The sequence below is a fragment of the Phaseolus vulgaris genome, chromosome 2, assembly GCF_051622355.1.
Source record: "Phaseolus vulgaris cultivar YP4 chromosome 2, ASM5162235v1, whole genome shotgun sequence".
Classification (NCBI taxonomy): Eukaryota; Viridiplantae; Streptophyta; class Magnoliopsida; order Fabales; family Fabaceae; genus Phaseolus; species Phaseolus vulgaris.
The window spans coordinates 43,327,495-43,342,565 of record NC_143499.1 but is presented as its reverse complement, the minus strand read 5'-3'; the positions used below and the strand labels follow the sequence as shown (position 1 = coordinate 43,342,565).

The 15,071-nt window shown below is 32.4% G+C and overlaps 2 protein-coding genes across 3 annotated transcripts; one reads left to right on the top strand and one right to left on the bottom strand.

Moving 5' to 3' along the window:
* The first annotated feature begins 1,202 nt into the window (after nt 1-1,202).
* DOT3 (Phototropic-responsive NPH3 family protein) lies at nt 1,203-5,215 on the top strand. Of its 2 annotated transcripts, XM_068614257.2 has the most exons (6): nt 1,221-1,474; nt 1,635-1,704; nt 2,615-3,510; nt 3,702-3,975; nt 4,079-4,207; nt 4,706-5,215. In XM_068614257.2, the coding sequence occupies exons 1-6, from the start codon at nt 1,347-1,349 to the stop codon at nt 5,081-5,083; spliced, it is 1,875 nt and encodes a 624-aa protein (XP_068470358.1). In that variant the 5' UTR covers nt 1,221-1,346; the 3' UTR covers nt 5,084-5,215. The 2 variants fall into 2 exon arrangements, with proteins under 2 accessions (XP_068470359.1, XP_068470358.1); XM_068614258.1 differs by lacking the exon at nt 1,635-1,704 and having other exon boundaries at nt 1,203-1,474.
* Nucleotides 5,216-8,768: 3,553 nt separating this feature from the next.
* LOC137812322 (Nucleotide-sugar transporter family protein) lies at nt 8,769-14,430 on the bottom strand. The gene is made up of 7 exons (XM_068614255.2): nt 13,978-14,430; nt 11,634-11,682; nt 11,297-11,523; nt 10,298-10,496; nt 10,068-10,211; nt 9,560-9,634; nt 8,769-9,134 (listed from the first exon to the last, which is right to left on the bottom strand). Exons 1-7 carry the CDS (start codon nt 14,109-14,111, stop codon nt 8,973-8,975), a joined length of 990 nt encoding a protein of 329 aa, XP_068470356.1. The 5' UTR covers nt 14,112-14,430; the 3' UTR covers nt 8,769-8,972.
* Between the last annotated feature and the right edge of the window lie 641 nt (nt 14,431-15,071).

Sequence of the window (15,071 nt, the reverse complement as noted above, 5' to 3'; positions counted from 1 at the left end):
TATAATTATTTCATTCCAAATAAATTAAAAAGACTGACTTTTGACTTACAGAATGAGCTCAATTATACAGTTTTCAAATAAACCAAATTGGATAGGTTGGTCCAATCTGATTTTAATAAAATTGATATAAAGAACTTGTCAAACCATTTCATCATAATCATCATTAATAACATAATATTCTAAAACAACCTTGAATCAAGACAATCTTAAACTCCCATTCTATGGTCACTTTTTGGATCCCCCATTTCCCTTTAACCTTCTGGCAACATTCAATAAACGAAATGGCAATGCTTCATTAACATGCTTACTTATGATATATAATAATACAATAAATCTCATCTTACTCATTAATTATAATAAATTTATATAACACATTTTCTTCAAACTGAATGAATGTATATATGTTTTTATGAAAATATAAATCTATAAATATTTTTTGGAAATTTTGTAGACAGAAAATCTAAATTTGAAAGTAGATTAAAATTTGTAGCCTCTTTATTTTTTTTAAAATATCTCATCTGAAGGAAAAAAAATGGCTTGTGGTTTTATTTTTTCTTTCTAAACCAAAAGTTGAGTAGAAATAAATGGCAAATAGCCGTACAATAGCTGTAAGTCGCCATGTGGAATGTTGAAAAGGGGGATAGTAAATGGCCCAAATCCTTCCATAATAATCAAAGATTGATTTTACAATTATTTTGACCTAATCAAAGATTGATTTTACAGTTATTTTGACCTAATCAAAGATTGATTTTACAGTTATTTTGACCTAATCAAAGCAAAAAATAAAAAGGCAACAATGATTGGGGGCTGATGTGGAAGAAAGAAGAGAGAGATCTATCCAATTATTTTTGTTCTTCCAACAATATAAAACTATTTTAAATTATTATTTGAGCATAAAACTCTTCTTTGAGGTGGATAAAAATACAAGGTGATCATAATTGTGAAAAATATTTGGGACAGATGTTTTATATCTAGCTATTTAATTCTAAATTATATTATTATACTTTATAATGAATGGAATTGATATAAAACTAGAGGAATTAAATAATATTTTTTTGTAATATATATGTAAGAGAAAATTAAAACCTTAAACAAAAGCATGTATATGCATATTTGGCCTCCAACATTGAACGGTTATTATTTCTACACAACAACAGAATGTTATTGAAGTTGATAACATGGAAGGAAAGAAACAAGTCACCAACCGTCTTAACTGCAGCCCTACACTGACCACAAAATGAACTTCCAGCATTAATAAGGACAACCTCAAGGTTCTCTCTTGCTTCACTTGCTCATCAAAATGGCCTCTCTTTCTCAACTATTCTGCAATTAGCTAAACTATCACCATGAAGTCCCTTCAAGTAGAAGACTCCAGAAGTCACAATGATGGAAGTCCTAAGGTTTCTGACAAAACCATTGTCATTCCCAATAAACTCACAGCAATAGCTGATAGCTTCAAAGGAGAGCACTCATGGTACACCTGCAATAACATCTTTTATAGATTAGACAGTAGCAGTATCTACATGTTTTACTGAATTTAAATTTGTATATCTTCACTTTCTGGTGTTTACTAGCTTCTACCACTTATGTGCTTCTTTTCTTTTTTGTTTCTTTTCTGATCTTGTCTTGTGCAGGTTCATTGCTCCTCAAATCCCAACAGACTTTTCAGTTCAAGTTCAAGAAACCACTTATAACGTTCACAAGGTATATATATATATACAAATGCTTTTATACATGATTATAATAAAATTATTAAAAAAAATCCATTCTCCTTATAGAGTAAAGAAGATATTGTTTTAAAATACATTTTCCAATTTAATGAGTTATATTCCAATTTATTTCAAACAATTTTATTTGAGAATAATTTGTTTTTTTTTGTAAATTAAATTAATATGATAATTTCAATTAAATTTTTTACAAGATTTTTAAAAAAAATAGCAAGTCAATTCGCTATCTGTTTGATCAATTTTGAATATATTTTAACAACCCTAATTATACTAGCATAAAAGTTACGCATTCCTTTTCTTTCTGGTGTGTATTTTATATGTGCACGTCTTTTTTTAAGACAAATTCTTCCTACACCCGACATATTTTTAAAATTCCAAAAATAAAGATTTGGAAGAGTTTTTTTCTCCAAATATAAAATTCCGGAAAAAAAAATCAAAAGCACATTACATTCCGATAAGAAAATCTGCAATACAAAAGATAATACATTAAGAACATTTTTGTCTTTTCCATTGAAATTGGGTGCAGTAAGCTATTGCTCTCTTTTTATCTTTTGTTTTGGATAGGGTAAAAAAAAGTTCTTCCAGATAGAAGAAAGACAAGATATTAGAGACGGATCAAGTTTCTTGTTTTTTTAACGTTTTCAATGTATTTGTTTTGGATAGTTATAAAATAAATGTTACACAATTTTTATTGTATTTCTTGATTTTAAGATCTCATGAAGAAAATAACGAAATAACAAAAAATCCTGAAAACAAGATATAATGGAAATAAAGTTACATTTTTGCTGTAATAGACAGACAAACAACATATATCTTAATCATTATGTATGATAGCCACTTTGCTGTGACATGATTACGTACTTTGGTAACGTTTTCTGTAACAACAGTACCCATTGATATCGAAGTGCGGTTACATAGGACGATTGGAGATTCAGCCTTTCATCTCAAATTCTGGCAATGCACTGAAGCTAGAAAACTTCCCAGGTGGGTCTGAAACATTTGAAACAGTTCTAAAGTTCTGTTATGGCCTCCCTGTAGACTTCAGCCCAGATAACATAGCTGCACTAAGATGTGCATCAGAGTTCCTAGAGATGACTGAAGAACTAGAAGATGGAAATCTCATTTCCAAGACTGAAGCCTTCCTCACCTTTGTTGTGCTTTCTTCATGGAAAGACACTATCACTGTTCTGAAATCTTGTGAAAACCTATCTCCATGGGCTGAAAACCTCCAAATTGTAAGAAGATGCTGCGACTCCGTTGCGTGGAAGGCTTCTAAAGATGACACAGGTGAGGATGCCGCACCAAATCAAGAAAGCTGGTGGTTCAATGATGTGGCCACCTTCCGCATTGATCATTTTATGCGGATCATCTCAGCAATAAGGGCAAAAGGAACCAGACCAGAGATCATCGGTAAGTGTATCATGGAATATGCCAAGAAATGGCTGCCAGGAATGGATGTGGAGATAGAAGGGCTAAGAGGATATGGGCATGAAAAGTATAACTTAGAGTTCAGTATTTTTAGTGGGAAGAAGAAAGAGAGCAGTGGGCACAGCAAGGACCAAAAGACAATTATTGAAACCCTGATAAGCATTATTCCTCATCAGCCAGATGCGGTCTCATGTAAGTTCATGTTGCAGATGCTAAAGATGGCCATGATGTATTCTGTATCACCAGCTCTCACAACAGAACTTGAAAAGAGAGTGAGTATGGTGTTGGAAGATGCTGAGGTGAGTCATCTTCTGATTCCAAGATATCAAAATGGAGATCAAGGGAAAACAGTCATGTGAGTATGCTACAATTTCTCCTTTTTTTTCTTCACACAATTGGAATTGGCATAATTATGCCAAAGGTCAAATTTGATTCCGCTACTCTCTAAACCAGAAATGAAAAGATAGAACCCAAGAATTATGAAAATGACAAATGAAACTAATATATATGTTGTCTTTTTCTATTATTTTTTCCTCCTCATTACAGCATGACTAGTTCATCTGAAGAATGCACCATGCTAGACATAGATGTTGTTCAACGAATTGTTGAATACTTCTTGATGCATGAACAACAGCAGATGCAACAGCAACAGAAGACTAGGAAATTCAATGTTAGTAGGCTCTTGGATAATTACCTAGCTGAGATTGCAAGAGATCCTAATCTTTCGATTACTAAATTCCAAGTTTTCGCTGAATTGCTACCTGAAAGTTCTCGATCATATGATGACGGTCTGTATAGAGCCATTGACACCTACCTCAAGGTCATCATTTTAATTCTTAAATTTTGTAATTCTGCTTCCAGTTTTAACTAAAGGCTTTTATAAAAACAAAGTTTTGACATTCTGATATTTGACATTCCTCCAGACCCATCCTGCACTAAGCGAGCATGATCGTAAAAGACTATGCAAAATCATGAACTGTGAAAAACTCTCACTTGATGCATGCCTTCATGCTGCACAAAATGAGAGATTGCCCCTAAGAACTGTTGTCCAGGTAAAGTTTGCAATCTCTGGGATCAAACTATTTCAGCTTCATACATGATAAATTAACAAATGACCAACTATTTCAGAATTTCAGATTCCACCAATAAAAAAAAGCAAAAAATAATAGCACAACTCAGAATTCAGATTTAGCAGCATCTGTTCAACAAACACGGGAACCAATTAAACAGTAGAACTAATTTAGGATAGATTGTATTGTTCATTAGTAATTGTGACTTGATAGACATAGACCTTTTACTTTTACTTTCAATGGAAAACCCCAAACACTAACGGAATATATAAGAGAATGGCAATTTTTAAATGAAAAAAATAACTTCATTAGAAGGAAAGAGGGATCATACAGAGGCAGGATAATACAAATCCTCCTCAGAAAATTAAAAACAAAATAGCAAAAATCCCTCCCTGAAATCATGTGCTAAATAGTTGACAACAGTTAACTATACAAAGAATGATTTTCTAGAGCTGATAGAACAAGAGGGATGTCATGCAGGTTCTATTTTCAGAGCAAGTAAAAATGAGGACCGCAATGCAAGAGAAGGAGCCAGCACAAAGTGGAATCCAATCCGAACAAGAAGGAAACCAGACATCTGCAACTATGGACATTAAGGCACTCAAAGCAGAACTTGAGAATGTAAAGTCCAAAATGGTAGATCTTCAAAATGACTATTTTGAATTGCAACAGGAGTATGAAAAGTTAAGCAGCAAGCCAAAGAATTCAACAGGCTGGACTTTACATTGGCGGAAGATTAAGAACTCCTTACATACAAAACCAGCAGGAGTTGAAATTGGAGACAGACAGGACATACCCAAGTCACCGAACAACATTCTACGTATACTAAATCCTAGAAGAAGGCTCTCCATGTCTTAAAGAAGTGTTACCTGTTTCAAGTTTCAACATAAAAAGTACTGTAGTAAAAACCTAGTTAGCCATTCTTTATATGAAGCACATGGCCTAAATTTTCTATCTGAATATATTGTTAGTCATAGGCTTTAGCTTCCATTGACAGACTAAGACTCCCAAATGCAGCAATTAATACACAAATTTACACATCTCAGAACAAAACAAAAAAATGGCTATAATACTGATACAAGCACATGGACCATAACAACATACCGTTGACAGAACATCAACCTTTTAAGTTTAGCAAAGAACCATAAAAGACGTTCAAGGGAAAACACAATGATCTAGCATATAAAAAAAATATGTAACTTGAGTGGAAACAACATTTGTAAATTAGGAGGATGTTTGCTTATACTGGTTTAGTGATTAATAAGTCCCTTATAACAACTGAGTGCTCAATGATTTCATAAATAAAAATTTTTCGAATCATGGTCATACGGTTCAATGTTCGTAACAACAAGATTGTTGATGTTCGAGGTAAACAACAAACTGCACATGGTGTTCAAAGTTCCAAACTCAAATTCCGGGTCGTTGGTAAAATTAATTACATTAATTCAAATTATCATCTGTATAAACTTAAAGATTAATTTATCATTTCAAACATCAATGTTGAATTGTACTGAAAAAAAATACAGCTGACATAATTGGAGCAGGAATAGTAGAATTTCAAGGCTTAAAGGCACCAAATTCGGATGCACAAGGGTTCACTCTTGATACGACGTATGACAACCAACAAGTTCATAAACGAAGAGCAATGGATCTCACTTCCTAGAACAAGCACATAATGGTGCCGAATTACAGAGATAAATTTGTGTCAACAATCGTTTCAGCTAAAATACCATCCCTATGGCCTATATGAGCATTAGCATGTCTAAATAGTGGAATTGTTTCTTTCTCATTCTAAGCATGATTCTATTTTATTAGTGTGTGCTTCCCAGAACCCTTACCCATTTGCTCACATTTATAAAGCACCCTCATGAATTCGGTATACTATTTGATATTTCAGAAAAGGATTTAACTTTCTGTGCTTAATTTTTTTTGGGGGGATCACCCCATTCATTTCAGAATAGACTTTCCTAAACATAAAAAAAAAAAAAAAAAAACCATTTCAGAATGAATGGGAAGTGACTCAAGAAACCTCTTAGATTTTGAAACAAATACCATACAGAAAGTCACAGATAAATGTGAGCCACAAATCCCAAAACTCGACATTGCGTCCAAAATGCAGATGTGGACCACTTCTTAAAACCATACACAGCATAATCCTCGTTAATCACTAAAATCCAACAAACTAATGTACTTACCATTCTATGTTTCTTTATGCCCAAATGGAACCAAAAAGAGTGAATTGAAACACCCAAGAGTACAGACCTAGCGGTGTGTGGTTAACATCTTCTCATTCTTGTTGTTTTGGTGGGTGGAAGCAAATGGGTAAGGGTTCTGGGAGAAGGAAAGTGGATTCTTGAGGGTGACATAGGCCTTCTTGTAATCAGGTTTTGCGACCAGGGAATCTGCGTAACGCTTCTTCTTGCCCTTCATGTTAAGAGTTCGCACCTTTTGGACCTTGAAACCATAGAAGGCTTCTAGGAAGCACTTGATTTGGACCTTGGAAGCCGAAGGTAAGGTCTTAAATGCGATTTCTTTGAGTTCATTTGAAGAAGTATTGGGAATGAGTGGCGTCATGGGAAGGTATGCGATGTGCGCCATCTCTTCCTTAAACCCAAACCTGGTTTGCGATGTTTTGTAAACTCAAACCAGTTTAATCTAAACTTGATAACAAAAGAAACCTGGTTTATTAACCTAATATATCCATGTTAATTATCCGGCTCTCAATTTTTTCCAATTTTATTCTTAAATTAAGATTTGATTTTATTTCAGTATTTTGAATATTACGTTATTTTTTATTTTTTAATAAATATTTTTTAAAAAAAGTCATAAAAGAGAGTTATTAAGTAAGACTTGAGATATAAAATTTTGCATATGATTTTCAAGAAAATTCATTTAATAAAAGAGGATAAGTTAAAAGATGTATGTTTTCCTGTTCCGTATTTAGTTGGTTCTGCATCAGATTTGTTTCAAATTCACACAAATGATCCTAACAAAAAAATTGGATGGGAAGGGACCAATATAAAAAATAGCTACTATTATATTGATCATTCACTTTTAGTTGTATCATATATTTCTCAAAGAAATTAATTCGGAATGAAAAAAAATATTATAGAGATTAAAACAAAACAAAAAAGACATTTTAGAAGGACAAACAAAATAAGAAGGGCTAAATAAATATAGAGACAAAAATATACAATTTTTTTTAAGAACAAAACAAAATACAAATGTATTTTAGCTAAAAAAAAAGTATTTAAGCCTTTGTATTATTATTTTAACTAGTGGATTCTATCTATCTATCTATCTCTCTCTATATATATATATATTTTATATTATGTGTTTAATTTTTTATCTTTTTTATTATTATGTGTTTATTTTTTTTTAATTTTAATAATTGTATTTATATTTTTTTTAGTGTTTACTGTTTTGTTTATATTTTTATATATTTATTATTTTCAATTGTTATAAATACATTTACATTTTTTTATTTTTATAAATTTATTTACATTTTTATTTTTATTATTATTATGTGTTTATTGTTTTTATATTTTTTTATTATGTGTTTATTGTTTAGTTTTTCATTTTATGTGTTTACTGTTTTTTATTTTTATAAATATATATAAATAATAAAATAAAATGATAATATCAACAAAATATATATAGATATATAAAATAATAAATGTGTATAATAATAAATATTATTTTCATAAACTTTAATATATTTAATAAATTTATTTTAATTTAACATAATTTTTTTATTATATTTTTTATTTTTATTACAGAATAAGAGTAATTATGAATATTATATATTAAAAAAAATTAACTCAAACTTATACAAAAAAAAATAAAAAAAATAAAAAAAAAAATATATATATATATACCATAACTCATTATTCAAATATTTTTTAATAACTAAGATAAATTTGTAAACTTACATTCTACATTTTTAAAATATTTTTTAAATTCTCTCTTAACTATCACTTCATTCAAAAATTTCAATAAATCATCCTTAGAATTTCCCTCTATCATATTCCTCTATCCAAATAATCTCACACATCTTCACACTTCCTAACAAATTCATTCACTCCCTCCCCTCCCCCATAAATCCTCACCTCAATCCAATCTCAATATTAACATATTTTTTTCACTTTTTTACCTCCTGATCCATGAATCCAGAATGCAAAATTATATTTCAGAATCAGTAACTTTCGGATTAGGAATCCAGAATGTAAAAACACATTCTGAAGAAAGAACTTATTAGGGTGTGGAAAGTAAGTGCCCAACATACATATAATCAATAATGGGTTCATGCACGATGCAGTCCCGTGTATTTGTCCATCCAACAAAATGTTATTTTTTCTACTGGACGAAACCATGTTATTCAAGAGTAGGAATTGATAAAAAAAAATCCTAAAGTTAAATTCATCAGAGATAAAGGATTAAACGACAACAAACGTTTGTCTGCGTGAATTTCACTGGTGATACAGGGAATCTCTCCTACGATATAAATTTCAAATCGAATTCCTGTTATCCAAACAATAAGGAGGAGACAAATAAATGATCATTTAAAGAAGAAGAACAAACTCTGTATAACACCATAATTCTATTGAGACTGAGAAGACATCGAAAAGAATGCTTTGCCTTCTATGTTCTATCATTTACAATATGCTGCTATATTCAGGATAAAAAAAAACAAAATAGTTTTAGTGGGGAACTAATGAATAAATCCCCATGCTATAATGGCCAGATTCTATGACTCCTTCTTTTTAACCTGATTGGGGTATTTCTGGTATATTGAAATGCTAGTGACCACTAGAGGAAGAGCCACAAGGCAATACAGCGAAGGTGGCTTTCCATCGAAAATAAACTGTAGCAGTGCTGTAATGAGTAAAGCCGAAACAATGACAAAACCCTGCAACCACGTTGAATAAATGCCACTGTAAGTACATTCGTACAAAACAGAAAAATGCGGAGAGTTTTCTCCCCTATATTTCCTGTGAAATGATTTCAGAAGTCATGGAATTGTCATCATGCCCAGAAACTGCTAAGTTCCTCAATAATTTTTTGTTGTCCACTAGCAAATTAGTAATCAGTTACTGCCATGAATGCTCCATCAATATGGTGCAAAAATAATTTCTCTTAATCAAAATTAATAATGCATTTTAGAATTTAGATTAAAGCCCCGACAAAACAAATTCATGCAATCTGTTTCCTCCAGTTAACCACATTGCAAACTAAGAATAAGGGCTGATTAACATCTGATCACCGTTTTACTCGTCATCTGAGGATAGTGCATACCAAAAGTAATTCAGTAACAATTTACATAGTTAAACTTACCTTTCGAACACCACCAGCATGGCTTGTAACTAAACCAACAAGAATTCCACCAAAGGCATTGAACATTACTGGAATCTGAAATGAACAAAAAAATATATGTAATGTTTTAAAGTTGATGTATATCAATATCTATTAAAGACACGCTAACTATGGATAAAAATAGAATCAGGCACTAAAAAGTCCATAATAGGAATTTCCAAGTAGTTATCATACTCACTATTCAGTAATGCAGTTAATCACAGATTTGTCATCAACAAGAATTTAAGGGAATTAATCAAACGCCCTCGTCTCCCCAACAAAAATTAAAATTGTTACCAAATCCTGATATAGAAAAGTATTAGACCCAATTTACATGTATATTCGTGTGCATGGGACAGAGGGCAGAATGCCAAAATTTGAACCTTTCAGTTTCTTTATCTATGTTCTTCTCTTCAATCATAAGCCTGACAACAGTCTAACAGTTCTAAGAATTAAAATTACAGAAGTCAAACAGTGGTAAGAACATTACCAAAGTAAGAGGAGTCCAACCATAGAAAAATCCATGCTGTCTCATAGCTTCCCCATCTGGTGATTTAAAAGTACTGGCTAGCAAACATAGACTCCCAACAATAGACATTTCTATAGTCATCAAGTATGATGAGTGTTTCTTAACCTGTGATAGAAGGAAACAATACATAAATAATAACATTATCAAGCAAGCAACTAAAATTTGAATAGAAAATTGGAAGTTGTGGTAACCTGAGAGGCCCACTGACACAAGGAAGAAGCCAGTCCGGAGAGCACTGAAGCAACTAATACAGGAATAATTCCATAGAATAAAATTTGATCAGCATTAACACTAGAGGAACCTTTGCTAGAGCCTTCGCCAACACTTAAAAGAACTGCCGCAACTATTAACAAAAACAAGGCCCCAATTTGCTCAATGGATTGTTTTTGCCTGTAGGAAGCATGATCAGATGCCATGTAGTGTACAATGTTAGCATTATAGGTCCAAGGTTAAAGAAGGAAAAGAGATACTGATGGCCTAGAATTAATGAGAACACAACTACGGATGAAATCTCTTAAAAAACCCTAACCTAGTATTCATTCAATCCTATTTATGCTAATAATTTGGTCAAGTACTATCAGTACTTGTAGCCCAGCAACAATAAGAACAATAACCTTATAGACAGAAGAATAACAAATAAAGACAACCCATTTAAACAGAAGTTATCACGAAGAAGGAAAAGAAACCCACCAAAATAAAAGAATGTTGAACCATCCCAACAGAGCAAAGAAATGAAGAAATGCAGAAATCCTTCCATCTAGTTAGAGAAGAAGAGAAGAAATGCTTCTCAAAAGAGTATCCCTATAATCACCCACTGAAAGTGTTGCAGAAGCACCCCAACAGAAGAAATCAACATATCCAAAATTTAGTCGAAGGTTCCAGAAAACACCAAGTATCTATGGAACCGAACCCACAGACTGCAAGAATATAGTAGGTTCAAAGAAAACAACCTAAACAACACCAAAAGTATACCTTGACCAGCCAAAACCACAAGAAACCGGGAGAATTCCTGCTCCTTAGAATAAATTACTTTTAATTTAAGTTTGTTATACAGACACGACAGCTATTGAGTGAAACCATTTACTTAACAAATGTAGATAACAATTTAGCTTGTCCTCTTTCACACATGCGAACACATAGGTCTTACCAAAAATAGCAGAAATATTAACAAGTGTAATGTAGGAACATACCTCAATATGAAATATGTAAAGAATGCAGTGAAAAATATTTTTGTCTGATTCAGCATTGAGAATGTGAGTGAATCAAGATTCTTGTAAGAAATTTGCAGCAAACTGTTTTGCAATGCATATATAGCTGCAGGAAGTCCTGATGCAGTCAGTGCACCAACCAAAGTCCATTCTTTATACACTTTTCTTAGAGTACCATCTTTTGCCATGATAAACACTGCACATAAAACCTAAAAGGAAGATTACAGAGATAGATGACTGTCAATAAAAGTAGGTTATAGTACAGGTTTTATAATAATCAATGCCAAAAGTACATAGAATAGAACAGTTCAAGATTTACCTTTGCTAGCTCACATACCAAAACAGATGAAGTCACAATAACCTCTTGTCTGCAGGAAGAGGAAAATAGGTTACAAGACATGCTTCACGTGGTCATTCACAATTAATGGTTTAATGCCCAAGGAAATGAATGACTTAAAAGATGTTAGAATTTAAAATCCAGTAATCACAATTAATATGTCATGATGATTACCAGACTATAGTGGTGTTAAAACATCATATCCGTGCGGGATAGACAATCAGATATGCCAGCCTAAATATGCATTTTTTTTCATTTTTTGTGCCAGTATGGATGGAATGGAATTGGGATAGAAGGCAAATGTTAACCAGTTTCCCATTGATTAAAGAATTAAAAGGGGAAATTGTTTATTGGGATGCGGAGAAATGCACTTTCCTGTGATTTTTTAATGTGTTCCCAAATGATTTCCAATAAAAACTTTGTCCTCTTAATTTCTTAAGCAATGCTCTGAGGGGCCCTAATTAGCAACACTATAATAAGAATAGGATACAAGACAGTGGATAGTGACTAATGGTGAGTTTTGAAACATTTGTGCCTCTTTAATTTAGACTATAGGATTTTCACTAGGAATAACTATGCATAAATGCTTACATTTTGTGTTCAAGTAATCGTGTTATAGTTGATGTTTGAGTTAATCGTCAATTTTGCATGTTATATCCAAAGTGTGTCGTATCCCTTGTTTTTTCCAGAATTTATTGCATCCTTGTATCTACTAAGGAAAACTGAAGGCACATTTGCTGGCACAGTAATCATGCACAAGGAAAAATATGTAAATACAAATTTTAAAAAAATAGATGGAAAAACAGCCCAAATTTGTTCTTATATTTTCTAGACTACATGCATATGAAAAAAATAGGTGGGATATGCTTAAAACATCATGTAACATTTTATGCAATTTAGAGCAAGAATAACTGCATGGACAACCGACAAATAGTTGTAACACTATCAGACACTAAAATAATAAACAAGGATGTATTTAACTCCTCCAAAGAGAGGAAAATGCACTTTAGAGGATAAGTGTTATTATAACCGTCAATTAGGAAATCAGCAGTTAAGAATTTTAACAACTTCATAATTTTATAAATGACTATTTATTTTTATCACAATATCAGTCACTGATTTGTCAATTAACACTTATAGCTGCACTCTATCCTCTAAAGTGCAAACTAGACACTTTATAAGAGCCCAAATTTGTAATCATGCACAAGGAAAAATATGTAAATACAAATTTTAAAAAAATAGATGGAAAAACAGCCCAAATTTGTTCTTATATTTTCTAGACTACATGCATATGAAAAAAATAGGTGGGATATGCTTAAAACATCATGTAACATTTTATGCAATTTAGAGCAAGAATAACTGCATGGACAACCGACAAATAGTTGTAACACTATCAGACACTAAAATAATAAACAAGGATGTATTTAACTCCTCCAAAGAGAGGAAAATGCACTTTAGAGGATAAGTGTTATTATAACCGTCAATTAGGAAATCAGCAGTTAAGAATTTTAACAACTTCATAATTTTATAAATGACTATTTATTTTTATCACAATATCAGTCACTGATTTGTCAATTAACACTTATAGCTGCACTCTATCCTCTAAAGTGCAAACTAGACACTTTATAAGAGCCAAATCTGACAAGGGCACAGTAGTGGAAGTAGACTGCTCACTTAAACTCATGTTTACCTGAATTCCCACTTTCTGAGAATGTCCGTCTTCAGTTATATAAAATAAATGTATGACAAAACAAGGCGAAAAAATGCAGCCAAATCTAAATGGTTCACTATAATCCCTACTTCCTGATAAAGCCATGCACCAAACTAAGTAGGCCTTCAAATTCCATATGCCCAAGCATCAATACAAAAAAGGAAAGGATATATTCATGTGCTGATTTCTCAAATGATCCATTTATTTTTTTCCATACATTATACTTGATCAACTAGACTTCCACTCTCTAAAGACTCTTAATCTTTCCAGTGGAATTGCATACCCTCCAAACTCCCACCATTGCCAACTTTGATTCAGGTTTGTTCAATTAAGTCAATCCTGTGATCCTAATCCACCAAGCTCTACTACTAAATACTAACCAATCTTACTGCAACAACCACAGCATAGATCAAACGGAAAAGATTATTAACTCCGGCAACGATAATTAAAGTAGCGATTATTTTCTACGCTTAATCGAAAAATTGGCGACTATATTCTAGTTCCAGGACTTTTATTTTACTTCAAAGGAGATGAAAACGGTTGCGCAATCAAGAAGAAAAGAGGATAGTATAGAATTGAAACGGTGAAGATGAAAAAAGGTGTGAAAAGGAAAACCTGACGAAGCGTTTGGAGATCAAAGGTTGAGCTCCGTATTGGAGAGCGAGGAGAATGGAAAAGAACTGAATCCTGGCAGCATTGTTGATTCCCTGAGTGGCACCTCTTGACTTGGGTGGTGGCGGTGGCGCCATTCGGGGCTTTGATTCTGATTCCTCTGCCGATTTCAATTCTCCGATTTGATTTGTCGGTGACTGAGTATCGATATGATATAGATACACATACCTATCACAGACTCCACGTAACGCCGTAAACCACCACCCTACCCACGTCTGCTACAAAACGACATCGTTGCGTGACTATCACTGTTCAGAAATGGTACGAACTTTCGCATATTTCCAGTGCTTTTACTTTTGGCTTTAATAAACCCTCGAAAAAGAAAAACAGTGGTAAAAGTAAAAACTCTGAAAGTTTGAAAACGCTTAGATATTAATTATTCTTATTACATAGAACAATGAGAAAATAAGTTGTGAACCCTAAATAGAATTTTTTTTTACAATAAAGTGTTATTCAATCAGATTATATGTAATTTAATAAAAGTAGAACTATAATTTATAAGTTTTATCTATCTGTATTTAACTCGTTATTTCTTATTACAAATGTAAAAACGCATCATTAAATGATAAATTAACATATTGATCATTAATTTTTTGTTATATTTTTTGAAAATATTTTATAATAGAAAGTGGAATTGTGTAAAGGAAAAAGTGATAGTTATTGACTTTTTTTGTGAGCCACATGAAGTGCGTGTGTAATTGGAAGTGGTTATTGCGCATGCATTTGATGATGTATCCATATACTTACCAAAAGTGCGTGTATCCACTAATCTGCCATACCAATTCGTTATGCTGCTACATTTGTGCAATTGCATCATCATGTGTGCCTTGAATTGAATGGTTTCTGAAATGTTTTCTTCTTTTTTTGGTGGTGGGGGCAATGACTCATGCTGTTCAAGAAGAAGGAACATGACCATATGTGATGTTGTATACAACTCTGTGTCTGCCTGAAAGAACAGACATAAAAGACACTATACTACCAACATCATAATCACTCCACATCTACATTTATGCCTTATTTACTCAACTTGATTTTGG